This window comes from Aythya fuligula, chromosome 2 (genome assembly GCF_009819795.1).
Source record: "Aythya fuligula isolate bAytFul2 chromosome 2, bAytFul2.pri, whole genome shotgun sequence".
Taxonomy (NCBI): domain Eukaryota; kingdom Metazoa; phylum Chordata; class Aves; order Anseriformes; family Anatidae; genus Aythya; species Aythya fuligula.
The window spans coordinates 22952130-22974189 of NC_045560.1; the positions used below are offsets into that span (position 1 = coordinate 22952130).

The 22060-nt window shown below is 39.2% G+C and overlaps 2 protein-coding genes across 9 annotated transcripts in view; one reads left to right on the forward strand and one right to left on the reverse strand.

Moving 5' to 3' along the window:
* ADAM22 (ADAM metallopeptidase domain 22) overlaps positions 1 to 3659 on the forward strand; it is a 134865-nt gene extending 131206 nt beyond the window's left edge. For 7 of the 8 annotated variants that reach the window (XM_032181626.1, XM_032181629.1, XM_032181628.1 and 4 more), the window contains 2 exons: positions 2280 to 2403; positions 3463 to 3659. In XM_032181626.1, coding sequence (XP_032037517.1) covers positions 2280 to 2403; positions 3463 to 3483 — 145 coding nt within the window. In that variant the 3' untranslated portion in view covers positions 3484 to 3659. The remainder of the gene's footprint in view (positions 1 to 2279; positions 2404 to 3462) is intronic. The other variant, XM_032181633.1, reaches the window with a different exon arrangement.
* An 8772-nt stretch (positions 3660 to 12431) lies between these two features.
* SRI (sorcin) lies at positions 12432 to 20080 on the reverse strand. The gene is made up of 8 exons (XM_032182950.1): positions 19998 to 20080; positions 19388 to 19471; positions 16252 to 16321; positions 15528 to 15571; positions 14396 to 14543; positions 14130 to 14243; positions 13423 to 13481; positions 12432 to 12779 (listed from the first exon to the last, which is right to left on the reverse strand). The coding sequence occupies exons 1-8, from the start codon at positions 20046 to 20048 to the stop codon at positions 12753 to 12755; spliced, it is 597 nt and encodes a 198-aa protein (XP_032038841.1). The 5' UTR covers positions 20049 to 20080; the 3' UTR covers positions 12432 to 12752.
* Positions 20081 to 22060: the final 1980 nt, after the last annotated feature.

A 22060-nucleotide genomic window follows, 5' to 3' on the forward strand; every position in this document is an offset into this window, starting at 1 on the left:
CTCCTTCCAGCATCACCTGCTAAGGTTGATGGCCAGGTAGATTGGCCATGGCTTTCCCTCTCACCACAGCCTTCTCTTGCAGTGCCAAAAATAACCTGTGGGAAGAGCCAGTGGTGTGCAGGAGGCAACCATGGTACCTGCATAAATAAACAGCTTTCTCATAGGGATTACCAAGCCAGATCTAACACCCTTGGTTCTTTGCTTCTAATTGTTATAAATTTACCCTTCAAGATTTTAAATTCTACTGCAGCTGTTGGGCAAAGTTCATGAATAATCAGATTACTAATAATCTGTAAAATCTACTATCCTTGTCTTTCCCCCTTCCTCCTCTCCTTATTATTATTATTATTATTATTATTGATTCTATATCCATTAATATTTGTTTAGCGATCCTTATCTGTCCAAATTTGGGCCCAGATGAGAGGACTCGTAGGGGAAGTGAAGAGCAGAGCACTGAGCAGGGCACTGCTGAGAACCTTTCTCTGCTTTTCTTTTAAAAAGTAATTTTTTTTTTTCTTTTTTTGCTTGTGCATTTTGGTGCCCAAATCTGTGATGCTGGACATACGAATGCCTTGTTTTACACTGCAGTACCTGTTTAAAATTTTCTTCCTGAAAATGTTCACGTATGTCCAGTTCATCTTAATAGGTAATCAAAGTGCACGTGCTGAAGATGTACTTTTCAATGTTTGGATAACTCACTGACCCCAATTTTTTAAGTGCTGTTGAACTTAGAGGCTACAGCATGAGGAACTAGAGCATCATAAGCCAGGTTGGAGAGCTGTCACCATGTGATTTCCATTGACACCGTGTTGCTCGTGGCTACCATCAGTCATTGTTTGTATGGGAGACATGAGTGTGCTGTTGTGGGGAGCTGCAGACACAAGAAAATGAAGCACTAGTCCAAAGTAAAAGAATAATTATTTAAAAGTAAATGATTTTCACTCAAATAATAGATACACAAAACATTTCCAGACACTAAAGAATCCCTGACCTGTTAGTAATCTTCTCTAGACAGAAGGAGCTGATCCTGCAAATCCCTGAGTGAGAGGTGTGAGGCTGGCTGTCAGGCCTGGGCCCTGTGGCTCGTTGGTATCCATGGTGTTGCTAATGGTGCTCGTCACCAGGCCTACAGCTGCTCAACACACAAGCCCTTGCTGTTTGAAGGGGCTGGAGGACCTGTGTAGAGTCTGAGGCACAACTTCCATCTTCAGGGACACATTAAGCTCAGAAAATAGGTTACAGTGCTCAGGGAAGCTCTGGGTGATGTGCCTGCACCAGAGGGAGGCCTCCTTAGGAGAATGCCCTCAGTCTGCAATGGAGAACAAAAAGACAAAAAGGCCAGGGTACACTTTCTACTTTTTTCCCCCCTTTTATTCTGCCCAGAACTAGAGCCTGATAGGAACCTCTCAAGTGGGAAAAGTGCAGAATCTCAAAACAGAAGCATACAAGAGTTTTTCTTGGGTATAAAATTTCAGTCAATAATGTGCTGGTGCCTTATTGACTTGAAAAGAACGCCTTTCATGTGATTCAAACATTTACTTGCTCCTGCTTACTCTACTCACCTTGTACAGAAATGCTGATTGCCATTGACTAATCAGTCCATTTTTGTATATTCTCATCAGACTCTTTCTTTGGCTGGAACAATATGCACTGTATGATGCTTGCATGTCGAATAATTTGTTATTAGCACTTTGTATATGCCTTTGTTCCTTCACAACTAACAGTTTGGCCTCCGAGTGCATGCATATGTGTAAATTAATGTGTCGTTATAAGATAATAAATTTATTTGCTATGTTTTTATCAACATAGGAGATATGTAAGATATATATATATAATAAAGACACTGATAATTGCCATTTTTCCATCCACTGGCAGAAGACACTGTTCAGCTTGTTTTTATACTATTACTGTTTCTATTTAGGCTTGATAATGCCATGTCTATCTCTTAGTCCTGTATTTACTCAATTAAAGATTTGTTTTGTTAATTTAAAAAATGTTAATTACAATACCATATAAATCAGTATAAGAAATCATTTTTATAAAAGAATACAATTCTAATAAGTAGGAAATTTTATTTTTTTCCTCCAGTGTTCCTGAAAGCTATAAATACCTTTATTTATAGTCATGAAATTATTAGACTACTGACCAAACAACTTTATCCCCCCAATATTGAGCTAATAATACTTGGTTCTGAACCACGCTTCAGAGTAATGGCAGTTGCTGTTGCAGTGCTGGGACCCGAAGACATGACATTTATTTTGTGTGTTTCAACACCTCAGGACACTGTCTCCTGCAAAGTCTCCATCTTCATCCACTGGGTCTATTGCTTCCAGCAGAAAATACCCTTACCCAATGCCACCACTTCCCGATGAGGAGAAAAAAGCCAACAGGCAAAGTGCCAGGGTATGTGTCCCTATTATTCTCTGTGCATGTTTGTCGGTGATGTTATTTACTGGTAGTTTTGCAAATGGGAAGTGTAGCAGACTTTTGAGTAACATTAACTTCGTATCCATAGCTCTGGAAGCTACTACAGGCTGAGCCTCTGGCACAGGTCAGAGCAGCCTCAGTGGCTGTGTTTGAAGATTTGGGTTACTCTCCCATCTGAAGCCCAGATCTCACTACTTTTTCAAACTGGAAGCATGCCTGGGCAGCCTTTGGGCTGTGGAGGAGGACGGGCAGCCTCAGAGAAGCCTGGCTCTCCTCTCTTACCCCTTCCAGGGATCTAAAGCATTCAGAGGTGCGCATCTGGGCTGGGGGAAAGCTGCTTACCAGCATTATAGAAAGGTGAATGATCTGCAGTTTAGGAGGATATGAAGGGCTTGCATCAAGCCCTGGGGTTCCCCAGGGTGGGGATAAACCTCTGGAATGAGATTTTCAGCCACTGCTAGAAGGTGATGCTATTCATTGCTTCCTTTGTGTCAACTCAGGCACAGCAGGCATTTGAACAAGCAACCTGCTTTCCCCCTAAAATTTACTTTAGGTGTTATACTTGTGATAGCTTTAGTTCATGTTGCTGAAGTAGGTGCGATTCCCAGCACTGTTTTCCACCCTTTTGTGCAAGAATAAAGAAGCGGAGCACTGCTGAAACCCACAGCAGAGATCAAAGATGTCCTGTGCAGGTTTAGGCAGAAGACAGTGGGAAATAATCTCTACACTAATATTAATTACTGTAACTGAGGTAAAAGCTTGCTAGTAGAAATCTGATGTAACACCGATATATTTCCTTCAAACTGTCTGCTCCTGTGGAGCATTACTCTGCTGACTGCAAGCTGTGCTAAAATGGCCAGGGCTGCCTGCTTGTGGCCTGAACAGTGCACCAGAGGTAGGAGAGACCAACAAGCACAGCCTTGGTGACCCAGGCAATGGAGATGTAGTTCCCCAAACAAATTTGCACTTTTTGGGCAGCAGTCTGCTTTATCTCAGTGTCTAACATGTGTTTGTGTTCCCTTTTCCCCTCTCCAGCTATGGGAGACTTCCATTTAGCTGCACCGTTTTCCTGGGGTGACGTCAAGAACTGTTTACTTCAGATTTTATAGAAACTCAGCATCGCTGAGTCCTTGCACATTCATCTGCTCTTCAGACAAGGGGAAAGATCAACACAGATGCCCGTGATCACAATGGGAACCTTCTCTCATTTGGAAGGGAAAAAGTGGTCTTTTTTTTTTTTCTTTTTTTTTTTTTTTTTTTTTTTGGTCAACCAGAATTTTATGGATTTGATGTAGAGAACAACCAAAATTATAACAATTAACAGGGGAGTATTAGACTGGACATATCAAGGCTGTTCCGCATGATGAGAGAAACACTTACCTAGCATCCCAGCTGCAGTCAGGTTGCAAGTCCCACCCAAGAGAGGTTTTTCTCGGGTTTAATGCAGTTCCGAGTCAGACCAGACCAGGCTTGGGAACGCGTGTTCAGGAGAACCCGACCAATGTAAACTTGTACGCTGTGTGCATGAACCTTGTGTTCTTTACTTTCCACATGTAAGGGATAAACAACATACCGTAGTAGCAATTAGCATGCAGGAGTAAGAAATATAGGATTTTTTTTTTTTTGTGACAGGATTTCAAGCTTTGAAAGGCAACTCTTTGAACCTAAACATCAAACAAACAAACAAGGATTATATCTTTTTTTTTTTTTTTTTTTTTTTTTTTTACCTTATGTGTTTATAATCTCAGTATACAGATTGTATATATGTAAACATTTGATAATGTCAAAAATAGCTGTTATACATAAGTGTATTTTGCCAAATGCCTAAAGAAACAGTCATGACTAACATCATCACACTTCAATTTTTCTAATATTATGAGCAGACAACTGTGGAAATACAGAAAGTACAGTACTGTAAAACCATGTCTCTCAGAAACTGGTGTTTGACCAAAATCTATACTATCTTCTAAGTAACCGACAATCTCAATTACATGGTGGAACACAGAAATCAGTACTGTGGCACTTTGTCTTAAGTCATCGTAAGGGGAACCAGCCAACATATGCTGTCCAGTGAGATGACCAGAGTATTCTCACACCGGTGCAATCAAGAATGATCTTCTAGACAACAGAGTCTTAAACTAATGTGCAGTACAAACCTCCTGAAAATTTGGGAACACTTCGACGTAGTCAATTCAGGATGTGGTGATGTGGAGTCCTTACGGTGAGACTTGCTGCGTATTTCTGACAGAGCATTTCAGATGCTGTTGTGGATGGCAAAGTGTATCTTATGAGAAGCCTAACAATTTCACTGCACTAGATAATAACAATGCTGGGCAAGTGGCCAGTTTCATTGCTGTCTTTTTATTTGTTTCTGGAATCTCCTTTACCATGTGCTAGGATGCTCTGCTTGCTGCCCCTGAAGTCCCCTTTACAAATTTTTGGGGCCATGAACTGAGTACAAGTGAGTTTAGCCTATAAAACAAACAAACAAACAAACAAACCAACAAAAAAAATAACACCTTTACCATGGAGATATTGGTCTCCTGAATAAATGGATGGTGAGATTTCCAGTACCTGAGACTTTTAAAGGGTGTTGTAGAAGGAAATGTGGTCCTCTGACTGGAAATTTTCATTCAATAAGAAAACTGGACCATATCAATTCAATTTATAATTCTCCAGCTCTCCAAAAATGACAAATTCTTAGCTTCAGGTAGTACCATTACAGAATAACACACATGATTCTGTGTGGTGCAGTTGAATACCTAGCCCAATGACTGAATGATCAATTAGATATCATTGTGATGGGAACATCTGCGGTGTTTCTGAATCTTCTACCTCTTTCATGTATTTCCTTTAAAAAGTGAACCCAACACTTTCAGCCTTTTAATATATTTTTTTAACTTTTAAGTAAGTCAATAAAGTCACGTATATGTAAGATTAAATTAAGAAATGTCAGCAGCTATAAAGTATGTAAGATTTTTAGAAACACTATATTTTATGATTAGGCTGTGTGTTGGATTATAACAAAATATTGACCTTGGAGTTCAAATGATTTCCTTCACAGTAGACAGGTTCTGGTAAGTATTTTGGAGAAAGTCAAATAAGAGTGAGTACAAGTACAATACAGAACAGCTGGAAGGAGCCAGTCACTTGTAATTGCTTTAGGAAATGATTCTGCACTTTTGTGAAGAGTAAATAGTTGGCAGCACAGAAGAATATTTTTTGCAAAGATTTACTTTGAGTGTAGGTAACTGGATTAAAGGTAGTTGGTAGTGTATAGCTCATGAAATTAGGGCCTGAGCCATAATCCCTTGAAATCAATAGAAGTCTTTTATTGATTTTGCTGGACTTTGAGTGGGACCCTCAAGTTCACCCTAATTAAGAAATTATGCTAGCCTCACAGCTCTTGTGTTACTCTCTTACCTGGAAGCTGTTTTCCCCTTCCACGTTAGAATCTTGTCTCTAGTATCTGGACTCTTCGTCATGTGCCTTTTATGATATTTTGTTCGGTTACAAACTAGCATGTAATTTTGAATAATCCTGTTAGATTTCTGTGCGTATTTCATGTTTACCACCCTTTACTCTTCCCTTTCCATTTTGCCTTATCAAGAAGCAGCAAGATTTGGCAAACAGAACTGGATGTACCACATTGGCTGTTTGTGTAATGTTCATAGCTTATTGTTTGGAAAACAAATGGCTCTCCTGACTGTATTTTCAACGTACTATGTACTTACAGCTTCTCACATTTTGGTATAACTCATTCATAGCATATGATGATACAGTTGTGTCTGTAGCGTAACTTTAACAGTCACCTTCACATTTGGGGCTATGTCGTGACTGGAAGTCTAGTTATGAGCTCTAAGTTTAAGTTAAATAAACATTGACTTTCTCTTTGATGGTCTACAGTGAGAACATCGCAAACCTTTCATTTTTGCAAAATTCTTCAGCAGAGAATTTTGCATCAAGTTTGTAGCTTGGAGATCTTGTCATGGCACAAAACCTGAACTGTTTTCAGGTTCAGCTCAGGAAACTGGGCTGTGAGAGCCTCTAAAGCCAACGGAGGTCAAAGAAGAAGTTGCTTGCTTGCATTTCTGTGGTTTAAAATGCAGTGTGTTGAAAGCTGCCAGATTTGTAACCTTGAAGACTGTGTATATTTTTATCCATAGTAGTTGGTTACACTGGCAATAGCAATATAAATTGCCGCATAATACCTCATCCAGTCTACAATAGAGCACTCGTATTGTCAATAAGATAACTCAGTCATTTTGACTCATTCAGACAAACTTTTATTTTTCTTTTAGTTAAATTAACTAGTTTTTTGCCAGCTATGCTGTAGAAACCTGTTGAAGTGGGTGGTGGTGGTGTGTAATGTCTAATACATTACAAGTATTTGTCCATAAGAACATACAACCAGCAGGATGAGCTATACTTAGCGTTACATATTTTAACATGTGGGAGAAGATCTTTGTATAATTTAAAACAAAATATCACTAACTGATGGAGACTGAAAGTTATAGACCGTGTCCAAATAATAAGGCTACACAGTGATGCTGCAATTTAATAACTAAAAAGCTAGTTATGGATTTGTTAAGAATTTGATTAATCCATGCTATTGCCTTTTGATGAATATACTCAGGCAGTATACCCGAAATAGTTAGGACTGATAATTTACATATAATTTTGTGTGACATGTATCTTTGAAGACAGCCACTTCCAAATGGTTTATGAGTTTTGTTCTTGATTTATGATGTTGACCCTGCTAAGCTGATGTACTCACTAGATAATTTTGATTATGCTAATGAACAACTGGACCTTTGGGCTATAACCTGAAGTAAAAAGAGAAAGAAATTATGTCAGTAGCTAGTGTGCTTAAGTCCTCTTACCTGAATCACTGTTGCTGGTTTTAAATGAATTGAGGGGTCAACATCAATGTGACAACTGTTTTCAAAACCAGGGCTATGAGTAGGTACATAGACAGGCATGCACGTACTACAAATTCAGACCAAATTTATATTTGTTTCATTAGTATCATGGACACTCGCAACATGATAAAGACTCTTGGCATGTGAGAAGAGAATACATCAGGACACAACGTGACACAGTGATGAGAGTCCCTAATTCTGTGGGATAATAGGTTAGCTCTTAGCACTTGCTCTGTCATCAGATCCCATGCAGAACTGTTGTAGCCAAACTTACCAAATTCCAGTGTAAAACTGAGCAAGCTGCTGTCCCCTTCTTTTCCATCCCCTTTTTTCTCCTACTGAAAAGCAAGCCCATGAATGATAATTACACCCCCTAGCAGCCTCATGTTGATTGACTAAGATCAAAAAGATCAAAAAGATCAAAAAGTTGCCACGTGAGTTGCCTTTCCACACAAGATAAGGTCTTTCCAGTGCTATTATATCTTTTGCTCTTGCTACAGTATAGGTGAAAGATCCTCATGCCTCATTTGCAATTTGCACTGGTAAAACCATTTGGTGGCTGTCATCTGGTGTCTTTCTCATCCTCTAGCATTTTGGAAGTATAAATCTATTCTATCACTGTGAACCTAAAATTCATGCTACATGCTAATTTTCTTCCTCCAACTCTCAAAAGTATCCACTTCTTCCTCTAAGTCATCTGAACATCCATATCATTAGTAGACTGTGTAACTTTATCAACCACAATGTAAAGTTGATTTACCTCATTTTTAAGAGCTTGAGCATTCTGTTCTCTGATGCCAGTCTGACCCCACTATTTGCCTGGCTTCCAAACCATACAGCATTAAACAGCAATATGGGATTTGATTTCAATCAAATTTCCCGAAGACAAATATAAATAAATGGCACGTTTGTACAGCTTGTCATCCCGTGACTGCATGGTGGGGTGAAGTTCCTATATGTAAATAGCTATCATGGAGCTATAATAGAGCAAGAAAAAGAGGAAGACAGTGAAGCTGATTGTGTAGATACAGTTGCAGTATAGATAGGACTTCTAAGTGTGACTTCACCTGAAAAAGGAAATGAAGTGTCTACCATTGACACTAAAAACTCCTTCGACCCAAATATTTTCCAAGTTGGCTTATGAAAAATATTTCGGTACCTCAGGTATGGATGCTGATGTAAAAGCTTTGGAAACAGTAGCTCCTACAGCCAGCAGGTGGTGTGTTGTCATTCCAGAGCAGTTTCCTGCAACCGATTAGGAATGCACTACAATAATCAACACAAATATGTTATCTCAGACAAGTAACCAAAACGAGCAGTGAAAGTAACTTCAGAACACAGAAACGTGTTCAGTTGCTCACACTTAAGAAACTCTGTCCCTCACTTTCAAATTGACTCACCTGGCTGGGGCTGGCATTTTTAGTTCTCTAAAATCCAGCCTATAACCATTTAAAAATACTTTAGCTAAGCCAGCTCTAAATTGTTTGAAAACTTTGGTTACATAGATGGGCCATAACTGCAATATAACTCAGCATGAGATGAGGAAGATTGGTGAAAAGAAGTGTAGAGCAATTAAAAAGAAACTTTCTCTAAAGGGAGAAGCAGAGGCGTCACACTATTTTTAATTACAGGAGCATACAGTGTCCAAGCAACAAGTTTTTTTTTTTTTTTTTTCTTTTTTTTATGTTTACATATCCTCAAAAAAAAAAAAAAGTTTTGGTTAAAAAAAAATCTTAACTTGAGGCCTTAAGACCTTATATATTCTAACTTTAGCATGGAGAGTCTATTTTTACAACCAAATTAGGAATTCTGTATATAGGCCTGACTGACCATGTAAGTATAGTGGTGCTAGCAGCTAATCATGCAATATTGTAAGGCTCTGTATAACAGTAAATGCTGATTTATTTTGAATATTGGTACAAGGACTCCTGCTCACTGCCTGTGTAGAGAATCTAAATATTTTATGCTTGGAAATACAGTCCAGAACATATTCAAACTGTGAATATATAACCTGATTTTTCTTTTCTTAAGAGTAAAGATGTATTACAATAGGTAGTGTTTTATATAGAATACAGTACTTATTTTTATTGTTGCATAAAAGCAAATTATTTTTTTCAGAATAGCAAAGCATTACAGAATTTTTAATCTGCTGGAGAAAACACTATTTACAGTATGATGTTCTTTCAGCAAAGCTTTGGGGGTGGTATATACGGATTGGCTCTGCCAGCTTCATTTTGTGCTAATGTTTCTCTTGGGCATTGCTGTAAGAAAAAGCTATTTTTTCACTCACACTAGCCCTTACTGGTAAAACATTCAGAGGCAAGGAGAATTGTGTTTCACCACTGGGGCTGGGCTAATGTTTGCAAAACCAACCAATCTACGTCATATTGTAGTCTTCGCTAATTAAAATCCTTAAAAAATTGTACATGATGTAATAGAAACATGATTTTGACAAACACCAAAATGAAGCGTTGCAATTTACAGCTTTTGAGCTTTGAGTGTGATATTTTTGTCATCAACATTACAGGCATTGGGCTGTTGAAGTGAATGAATCTGGCTTTCATGTAGCTAAAAAAAATGTTGCTTTTTATAAAATAAGATCATTGTAATTTGGTTCCAAATTCCTGCTCACTTTTAATAACAGCATCACAGTATCCACTTCTCTGAGAGTATTTAATACAAATGCCTGTGGTTTTCAATGTTACTAACATATTGTAACATCAGTAAAGTCTTGACTTTCAATGAAAAGGACTGTGGTGTTTCTTCTTCTTCTTATACTTAAGTTCTTACATTTAGCACATCTATACCCTGTGTTAAAGTTCTCTCCAAGTAAAAAAAAACAAAACAAAACAAAACAAAAACTGAATGTGTGAGGAAAAAAAGGCTATTGGCTAATAATAAAATGGAGATGCTGTTTTTCAAACTACAGTTTTGATACTGATCCTGTGAGCCTCCTGATCTTTGCCTTAATGTCCCACTGTTCTCAACACAAATCTAAGATTACTATTCCTTAGGTATGCATGTGTGAAAGCAACCTAGAAAAAACTATTTACATTTTAAATCATTCCCAATTGCTTGCATTAGGATCAATAACAGTCACCCCATTTAGTATCATAAAAGTATCCTTCCCACGATGCCATCTGGGAAAGAGAAGAACCTTAATTCTGAGTTATAGATGTGTCTCTCTAAAGCAGGTAACTTAAATCTTCAGACTGCTTACTGAAACTACATTAATGGGAAAGTAACTTTCACATAGTTGCTTTTTTTTTTTTAGTTAGATGACAGCAAATACTGAGGTCACTTCTTAGTAGCCTTATTGATTATTTTAGTCTGAATCTAAAAGTGAAAGATCTTATTCCGTCAGTCTGTGTGGGCACACTGGGTTTTTGAAATGCTCATGAGGAATAAAGGCAATGTTTTCCTTGGTTAACTGGAATTTCTTCCCAGTTCTGGAGCTCTTCATTTTACAGGTTTCTCTGTTTTGTGTTTATATCATGATCCATGAAGATGACCCTGTTTGTTCACATTGTTCTTGCACCATTTTGCAGTCCAGTAGCCTATGAACTATCAGTTCAACCTGGGAATAAATAAAGTGAGGAAGAATACTTGGAGTCTTGTTACTGGTCCTCTTCCCTCATTGCTCTAGAGAAGTGTCGTATTAGCACCACCACCCTCCATCAAAACCACACAAAAAATACCACCCTCCCCTTCCCTGAAAAACAACAAATAAAACCACAAAACCACATCTCCACTTGGTACTTTTCAAAAGCAAATAACCCGTCTGTTTACGCAATAACTGTTTTAACAAACCGCACCATTTTTGTATGGTGCGGTTCAGCTAAATGCATTTTTCAAGCCAAGCTTTTATGTGTAGGTGCATTTTGATCCCACATATTATTTAATCATTCATTCTCATATTTTATGGCATAACTTCATACGTATAGTGAATTTTCTGGGTATCCCAGACTAATTAATAAATAACATTTATCTACAAGAAATATGTTGTATTCGTTATTGGCTGTTTTCTTTCATGAGTAGTTTCAGGCCTGTGGTAGGGGTGACCCCAGCCAGCAGCTAAGCATGTGCCAGCTTCTAGCTCACTGCCTGCCTGCCCCAGCCCCAACAGAATGGGGGAGAGAATTGTAAAAGGAAAAACAAATCCTTGCAGGTCAGTTTAATAAATGAAAGGGAAAAAAGGAGGGAGCAGTCACTCACCAATTCACCAGTTCCCTCCATCAGATCAAGACCCAGCAACTCTCCAAGCAACAAGTACTTCAGAGAGACTTACCATAGTTTATTGCCAAAGATGATGTTACATGGCATGGAATATCCCTCATGTCAGTCTGGGGCAGCGCTCCTGGTTGTCTGGTTGTGCCCCTTCCCAGCCTTTTGCTAACCCCCAGCCTACTGACTGGGGTCATGGAGTGAGAAAGAGAAGAGCCTGAAGATGTGCAACTGCTAAACCACTGGTGTGCTGTCACCATTGTTCAGTCACAAATCTAGAACCTGTCACCCTGTGGGCTGTTATAAGGAAAGCAAACTCCATCATAGGCAGGTGGGAAGGGTTTTGACCCTTGTACATTAGTTGGCATATAAAGGCAGGAAGGGTAGGTGTTAGGGTTTAATGAGGAGATAAAAAACATTAACTGATGTCACTGAAGTCTGATAGCTTAAAGTTTAAAGGGCAGTTAATGTATAAACTGACACAGTACAGTTCTTATATGTTTAAAAACATTGTATATAGGGACATAAACAGACCAAGAAGTTACTAGAACAAAAGCTCCATATATAAGAGCACAATGCTGAAAGAGTTCTCTGGTATGTTTTATCTCATCCCTGCCTATAAGACATTTTAACAGGCAGTCATACGCTCAATGTGTGGTGTCACAGACTTCATCTTGAAAATACCTAGCTGTCAAAACAAGCAACTTCAATTTTACTGACATTCTTACAGAGAAGAGCAAAATTCCAAATGCTAATGCTTTCAGTTTGTACATCTGTCCTACACTACCAAAGACAAAAGAATGTGTCTTATCTTCTGCCATCTGCATGGTATTAAGACAAAAAAATTGTAAGTTTCACTCCAGGAACTTTTTTTTTTATTGAATTATAGGGAAGAAGTAAACACATTACAGCAAAACTTAGTATTTCTGTAATTGTGGTTATTATACATAGTGACTTACAACTTTAAGAAAAAAATCTTTAATAATTACAGGGTGAAAGTTAAAGACGACAGTACATGATTACTTGATATTCATTATCAAAACTAAAAAAGTGTGTAAAGCAATATATTCATAAAATATTAAAATTTCCAATATTGAGATACACAATCATGGGAACGTTTGGCAAAGCAAAACATGAACTGGAATGGTAATTGTGATCATCCACAACTTCCTTTTTGATTTAGATGCTCATAACACACTGTATGAACTGAAAAGAAGAATAAACATTTATTAGAAATAGAATACAAGTTTTTTCTTTTTTCTCCTGCTTTTTTTCTGTCAACAAATTCAGTCCTTGACCAACAAAGCTTTGAAATAACTATTTGCTAGTTTTCATATGTAAATTAAACCAAAAAAAATCTCCTGAACAACAACAGCACAGGACTACTTCAATCTACTGTTCGTCTTGCATAGATACAGTCAGGAAGGCAAGACCCACAAGCCTGAGTATGATTTCTGTGTCCATTCCACCACTCTCCCCAACCTTTCCTGGGAAAAATGCCTACCAAACCTTAAAACAAAAAGTCAAAGGAAGCGACGTTAGCAAATGACAGACTCTTAGGTCTTCTTGAACCATACTAGTAAGGAATCTGCATTAAATGCATAATGAAGTTGTAGGAATCTACACAAACATGTACCAACTCAGTGACAGAATACTCAATTCCAACTCTTTTACCTAGCTGAACTCCGAAAGAAGAACTGAATAAAACAACCCCCCCAAACCATTGCAGTCTCTTTCCATTAAATAGGCCAGTCAGGCACAAACTGAAATTATTGCTGCTCATCTTCAGTTTTAAGTTTTTGCTTAGTTTTACCCCGTAAGTTTAACTGATTCATTGAAGTTCACTTACATCATCATACTGAAAATTCACAAAACCCTGCTGAGACACATCCCTTCTTCTAAAACATTCTGAAAAAAATATTAAAAAGACAAATCAAGAAACTGTCTATTTTTAAAAATGCATTCTACTTGGATTTCATTTTGGTCAAATGCCTAATTGAAAATGCTTGTTTGTAATAACAGAAGACTAGCCCATAGCTTATACTACTCCTCATATTACAACCAACAATTTTATTTCTGTAAATTTCTCACCTTCCTGAATTTTATTCTAAAGCAAAACACAAGGTTCAAGGTTCCAAGATGGAACAAACTGGGAAATGACAGCGGAGCAAAACAAAGGCAAGTAAAAATATAAAAATCCCCAGGCCACATAAATGAGAACTCACAAAAGAACACAACAACTCATTCTAAGACTTAACTGATCTTCATATTTACCATATACAATGCTTTGCATTCCACTATTAAATGCAGTTTCCCAATTTTGATAACATAACTTTCCTAATCTCTGGAATAAAGCTTATACTAGTCCATTTTTCAATGCGGATCGAAATAATCAATTTATAATTGTTACAGTTCTGCCTGTAAATTCCATTAAAAGAAACCTATTTTGCATTACATAAAAGTTAAAGTTGAACTTGAGATACCTGAGTAATCAGATTTTATAAAATAAAAGACATATTTCAGAGATGAAAGTAACAAGGCTATAATCCAACACACCAGTAAGAACTCTGAGCTTCACACAGCAGGCAATGTAATCGTCAAATGTAATCTTTCCACGAGTGCTGTATCGCTTTGTGATTGCGGTCACTGCCTGAGGGCTCAATCTAAATCCTATTTGAAAACAGAAAGACTGTATTGAAGACAGGTAGGTTAACACAATCCAACATTTTTATTGGAAATACCATGTGTCAGTTATTACAGGATAATTGGTACCGGGAATGTTGGAAAATCAGCATCAGATGCAAGGAAGTTTCACGACTTACCCATATTTGTCAAAGCTTTCTCCAGTTCTTCACGATCCACTGTACCACTTCTATCGCTGTCAAAACTCATGAAGTGTTGCTTCCAGCCATTGACCACAGCCCACAGTTCTTTAAACTCATTAAATCCCAGTGTGCCAGACAAATCCCTCTGATTCCAAAGCTAAGAAAAAATTTCCTTGACTTCCAAAATTAAAAAAGTCCTCTGTTAAATGGAAATTGGTATTTTTATCATCTGTAGTTAAAAGCTCTTTCTTTGACAGTTAATATTAACAGTATTTTGACTCCTTCTGACAGCAAACTAGAGCATCTCACAGCACTGACAGAGTAATACCACTGACCAAAACCAAATGTCATCCATCCACACTTCTCATTGAAGCCTGATAAAACTATTTGCTCTTTCTGAATGTAACTGAATTAACAAATTCCCCTTTTATCTGCTGCAGTCCAACTGTTAATGATAAAATACATATCTGAAATAAAATTAGATGCCAAATAAAAAATAGTAAGTTAGAGTAATATCAGATCTCTGGTATCTATAGCAGTTTGTTCCAGGTGACCTATCAGTCCTTCCAGTTTAATTTCAGCTTTTTTTTTTTTCTTTTTAAACAGCAAAAAACACTTGAACATGAGAGCCTAACTTTTAAACTCCAAAGATTCCATCCATCCTTGCACAGTGTACCTACGTTTTCCACAGGTTGTATGGCTGAATGCCATTAGATACTTGAATTTGATAATTGAAGGAACAGGATTTAGGGGGCCTTAGAATACATTTAGGCTGCGTAGTACAGATGCCTAATTCATTAGGACATCTATGATGCTGTCTAATTTCAAAAGCACAATGAGCTATTTGAACAAACCTCCATTCTGGGCTGTCAGATCCGACTTTTCATACATGCAGTGGGGAAATAGTCCCCTAGACTTAGAGACCCCCCCCTTGTTATAAATAGACCAGTCACTGACAGACAGATTTGTTACAATTATTTCATCTTGTAAAATGAATAAGAACAGAATTTTGTTGTCCCCGATCATAATATATATTGGGTACAGGCTGGAGGGAAAATACAAAGCACTTTCACCCTCTTATCTTTGCTTACATAATGCAAAAATGTTTATATTTCATAATAAAGGATACATCCAGCATTGAGATCATGAGCCTGCAAGTCTCAACGTTGAAAGCTGTTTAAATTAGAAAAATGAAAATGTTATATTACAAGAATGGTTTTCAGTTTTGTTCATCTAAATGCAACATTTTCAGTTGCTTATTTTTATATATGTCTAAAATATTATGATTTCTTCCACTGTACACAGCCATGCTATGTTTTGATCCAAGCAAGAACTTTTAATCACTACTTGTTAGAAACACTGACAGCAGACAATGTGGAGACGCTTCAAATTCTATATAAAATTAATTTGCTCTTATATCAATCCATAAAGGTTTTGGGTTTCAATCAAAGTGGTCATTTATATTTTAGCACAGAAACCACTTTAGCAAGGTACTTTGCTCAGCTTTATGAACCAAGCACTATGCACCCTGGCAGAGGTGTTCTGCCACAGAATGTTTTAGTCGATATCCAAGTTCACCTTCCAAACCAAACACCTTTTAAGAATTGTCTTTCCATTACAAAACAACACTTCTGCAACTCCCAGCTCAGGGGCAGGAACAAAGGCAGTTGAGAAGGGAAACCCTATCCACAAAGAAATACAGAGAATTTACATTTCAAAGTAGTCTGTATGGAAAGAAAACCATGCAAACAGAAGAAACTGCAGAAAGCACAACTAAAAGCATTTTCTAGTAGATGGAATAAGAATTAGTGCACTCAAGCGCTTTTGTTTGTTTGTTCAAATTGTTAACTTACGTTTATACGCTCCTGCAATCCCTGACTGGGTGAGACATCTCTGTAGCTCATCAGCATCTATTTGTCCATCCTTTCGATAACAGAAGATGTATCAGCTATTGCTTTCATTCCCTCTCCCAGTTTAGTTTCTCCCAGTACCTGCTCCCTTTTCAGTAGCATTAATTTACCCTTTCAAGAAACAACTGATTACCCCCCTCTTTATACTATATGACAAACTGCCTTTGATAACTTCTATCTCTAATGAGGTTTCTTTAGTTGATATTTTTGCAACACACACTAGCATTCAAATCTGGTGATCTCAAAAAATGAACAGGATCAGCAGATTTCCTCTAAAATTAATGGGTAAATCTTTCAGTTTAAATTAGAGATTTATTATGATCTCATGGTTACATAGGAAACCTAGAACCCATTACAAATCTTTAAAGAAAAAAATTGCTTGGTAATAATAAGCAAAACAAACAAAAGAAGAAAGCAAAGGATTTGGAAAGAAAAAAAGACACCGAAAAGATACCTATCTGTGCAATCTAAAAAGAGACTCCCTTCCAAAGCATCCTTCTCAAGCCAAATAAAACAGCAACTAAGTCATGGAAAGCAATGAGCTGTCCAAAGTGGAAGTGCAACACCAGGCCACATTCCTCACACACCCAGCATGAAGATTTGTTGACAGAGAGTTTAGAGTATAATGTGATCTCATTTAAGGATGCCATACTACACCTGCAGACAGCAAAAACAACACGACTTTAGTGTAAAGCATTAAAATGGGGAATAAAGAGTTGCTTTGCATGCAAAGCAAGTTTATTTGCCTCAGCATTTTCCTAAGATTTTTAAAGCCACTGCACAGAGATATGCTACTAATCAGCCTGGTTAAAATGACACGGGCAGCTAACTTTCAGAAATGAAGTAACATTTATAGTATATTAACCACTACTTTCTCCTAAGTGACATTTTACAAGGTCTGGAAAAAGAGCAACAACATTTTGATTCTAACATCAATAGGAGTGAAAAAACAGAATTGCTTCTGATCTACTCCATCATCAACCACACAGGTATAATAAAAAATTACACTAACAAGAAAATTAATATAAATTCAATTAGGCATGCATTGTAAGAAACAAGCATCTTTAAAGACCTTGTGGATTTGGTATCAAAAGGCAGGATCTGTATAACTTCATAACAGAAAGCAGGACAGAAAAGCATGACTTTTTTTATCACAATTAACAGTACTGTGAAGGTCCTTGGCCTTCTATTTATTTTTCTCAGGTAGAACTTAAGGAAACTATAAAAGGCACAGAGGCTTTGCAAACAGATTAAAAAGAAAATTATTAGTTCCTACAAAGATAGAGTCAATTCATTTAATAAATATCTGATTTTTTTCAATAAACAAAGGCAATTAATTCCTCAAACAAAATTTCTGTTGTAAACTATTTCAAAGGAAGCTCAGAGATATTATATATTATTTAGACATAAAAACTGCACAGCAGCGAACCAAGATGAAAAACTTTACTAATTCTAAAGTAAGTTCTTACAGAAAACTGTGAGATGTGGCTTTTTGCAGACTTGCATGGCTATAAAAACAACTGATAAGTCATCTGTTTGATTTCACTGTCTCCTTGCAGGATTTTTTTTACCAGACAACCACTGGTCCCTGAAATAGACTCTGCTGATATCAAGGCTAACATTTCAAAAGCTGCCCTGTTTACTCAAATAAGGAACAACTCTGACATATAAAAGGTATTTAGAGTACTAACTTAAATACTTTAAGTACTAACTTGATCACACCCATTAGCTCACTGGGTCACCAGCTTTTGGTGACCATGCTGCACATGAGTAGTCTGGCAGTGGTCTGTGCTTTGCTGAGGTCCAGCTCTCGTCACCTATTCTCCACAGCACTGCATCCTGTTTGCTGTTATCACCCTTTTTCTTTTTAAAACAGGAGCTTACTCATTTTTCCAGCACCAGTTACAGGCTCTACCTAGCACATTATCTGGTGGCACCGGATACAGAAGCATCTGAGCTGGCAGCAAACTGTAAGCACACATTCAGCAGGATTTAGATTGGGCTACGCCTTACTGGACAGGCCCATCACATTACACACCATTTATTCCAGCATTCACCTTTATTACAAAAACATGCAGTTTATGTATGCATGAGCAATGTTACAGAAGTAACACGCAGACTGTAAGATGCATTATTAATTCAAATGAGTAACAGAGAACAAAAAGCAGTAAGCCAAATTACAGTCTTAACCTGGGAATTTAAACATCCACTAGTCTGCTGGATTTAAACTTCCAGGTTGTGGTTACGTGCACCTGTGGATATCAGATCCAGGAGCAGAGTTTCAGATTTCCACACACCCTATGTTCACAATAAATAGCTTTGTTATTTGTACTGCCAAAGACAGAACTTCTAGCTCAATAAGTTTAACTCACTTGCTCCTAACCTTTGCAACCTATTTCAGGAATTACGTATTTCTAGTAACATCCACAATTACACCAAAATAAGTTATGCCATGAAATTTAAAAAAATAAAAAAAATTGCAGTGCAGACTGACAAGGGAAAAAAAAAAGAGGCCTAAAATAAAAGTTGTGAATGCCTTTTCCTCTTAAAGAGTCATCACTCTATCTTATGAACAAACCCTGATATTGGCACAGATAAAGACTGCTATTCCATTTATGAATCCATTAAGCCACTTTATCATGCATCTTCTTGTTAGCATTTCCCACTCTTATTACAAAGATCTCCACAGCTGATGTTCCCCATCACTCCTGGCCTCCTTCTCCAGAAACAGCATTTCCCAACCAATGGCTAAACCACAATTCAGTTCCAACATTTCCTGTAATATACAATTACTGAATAGGCTTATACAGGAACTATAGTCTGTACGTGCGTGCAGCCATACAGTACATACTATAGTTGTATATAGCTAGGCAATAACTATACAGTTTGAATAATATTAACTAGCTCTTCAACCGTGCTGACACATTCTAGCAGCCAGGTAAGTGAGACCAATCAGCTTTTTCTTTTGAAAACCTGAAACTACAGAGCTCTCCCTACTGCTAATGTCATGTAGAAGTTAGAGAAGTATTCTCTCTCTATAGAAAAGTATTTCCAACAAATGAATAACATTTAGGCTTACCTGCCCTGCTACGGCAGCAAAATAACCATACAAAGGATCCTGGGCTTGTCCAGGGAACGCTGGTCCTCCTGGGGCTCCACCATACTTTACAAATCAAGAAGAAAAATTATTACTTTTAAATTAATGCTTCAGTGTAAGAAATTGTACTGCCTATACTTAAGGCTCAACATGTGTTTTTATATACATAGCACGTTAAAAAGTCTAGACAATGAAAAAAACGCAGTTCCTTTAGAAAAGGGAGCACACAATCTGGGGATTGGTAAACTCATGTAGTACAATTTAAGCACGTCAGGGTTAAACCTTGCACAGGGACAAGCCGCTCATCTGGAGGCAGTATCACATATCCCATCAAGCTTAAATTTTAAAGCCTAATACTAGTAAAAACGCAATCCTGAAGATTAAGACTAGCAATGCACCTCTGACTTTTATTTCCTGCTTCAAAAAAAAAAAGTTGCGCAAGACAGACCTCAGGGGAAAGCACTGGGGAGAAAACACGCATTAACATTCAGCTTGGAGACTGTTCTTTAACATAAGTGATTCTTAACCGAAACGCCGTGAGGTGACTTCATTTTGTTGGCGGTCCCAGCCCCCCGCCCCCTGCCCCGCTCACCCCGCCGTGGTAGAAGCCGCCGCCGGGTGCCGGCTGCCCGGGGTACGCCATCTTCTGCTCGCCCCTGCCCCGCCCAGCCTGGCCGCGCCCCACAGCAACCACAGGGCCGGCCCGGGGGGAGGAAGGAAACCACGTAGGGCCGCGGGCTCCGGGAAGAGCCGCCTACAGGAGGCTCGAAGCTCTGCCAGTCCTGCGAGGCAGCCGCCTGCCTCCTGGCAGCGGGGCAGCGCAAGGGGGTGCTGTTGGGAGCTGAGGGAGACCCCCAACACGCCCCTCCGTTCCCGGTGGTACATCCGCAGTCGGGTGGGCGGGCATGGCACTGCCTCAGGGCTTCCCTTTCCCTCCCCTCCACCTGGTGGGCACCCCGGTGGGTGACTCATTTGGTTCAGGGCGAAAATAGTCATCCCTATGGTGCCGTTATCTGCAAAGTCATTTGGAGAGCACTGGAGGAGTTCACCAGAGAATCACCCATGCTGATGGCAGGTTGCTTTTAAGTCACCTGTCTGTGATTTTTGACATGGCCGTAAAGGCCATAAGCTCCATGGTTTTTATCTTTTGTGCATATACATCATGCATGTCACAGAACGCATCGTTATCATAGTTATGTCAAACGCTTCTTTTTGATGATGCTGTAGATTTCTCTTCAAAGTCAACATATAAACCTGGTCCCAAATAAAAGAATCATGGAATGATCTAGGTTGGAAGAGACCTCCAAGATCACCTAGTCCAACCTCTGACTTAACACTAACAAGTCCTCCACTAAACCATATCGCTGAGCTCTACATCTAAACAGCTTTTAAAGACATCCAGGGATGGTGACTCCACCACTTCCAGCCTATTCCAATGCCTAACATTCCTTCCAGTAAAAAAGTTCTTCCTAATATCTGACCTAAACTGCCCCGGCACAACTTTAGCCCATTCCCCCTTGTCCTGTCGCCAGGCACATGGGAGAACAGACCAACCCCCACCTCGCTACAGCCTCCTTTAAGGTACCTGTAGAGAGCGATAAGGTCACCCCTGAGCCTCCTCTTCTCCAGGCTGAACAAGCCCAGCTCCCTCAGCTGCTCCTCGTAGGACTTGTTCTCCAGGCCCCTCACCAGCTTTGTCGCCCTTCTCTGGACTCGCTCTAGCACCTCGATGTCCTTCTTGTAGCCAGGGGCCCAAAACTGAACACAGTACTTGAGGTGCGGCCTCACCAGAGCCGAGTACGTGGGGACAATCACCTCCCTAGCCCTGCTGGTCACACTGTTTCTGATACAAGCCAGGATGCTGTTGGCCTTCTTGGCCACCTGAGCACACTGCTGGCTCATATTCAGCCAACTATCAACCAATACTCCCAGGTCCTTCTCTGCCTGGCAGCTTTCCAACCATTCCCCTCCCAGTCTTTAGCTCTGCTTGGGGTTATTGCGCCCCAGGTGCAGGACCCAGCACTTGGCCTTGTTGAACTTCATGCAGTTGACCTCAGCCCATCGGTGCAGCCTATCCAGATCCTCCTGCAGAGCTTTCCTACCCTCAAGCAGATCGACACACACACCTAACTTGGTGTCCTCTGCAAACTTACTGAGGGTGCACTCAATGCCCTCGTCCAGATCATCGATGAAGATATTAAAGAGGACCGGCCTCAGCACCGAGCCCTGGGGAACGCCACTAGTGACCGGCCTCCAACTGGACTTGGCTCCATTTACCATGACTCTTTGGGCCTGGCTATCCAGCCAGTTTCTAACCCAACGAAGCGTGCGCCAGTCCAAGCCAAGAGCAGCCAGTTTCTTGAGGAGAATGCTGTGGGAGATGGTGTCAAAAGCCTTGCTGAAGTCAAGGTAGACCACATCCACAGCCTTTCCCTCATCCACCTTTCATAAACCCATGCTGACTGGGCCTGATCACCTGCTTGCCCTGCAAGTGCCACGTGATGACTCTCAAGACAATCTGCTCCATGAGCTTCCCTGGCACTGAGGTCAAACTGACAGGCCTATAGTTCCCCATGTCTGCCCTCCGGCCCTTCTTGTAGATGGGCGTCACGTTTACTAGCCGCCAGTCAACTGGGACCTCCCCCGATAGCCAGG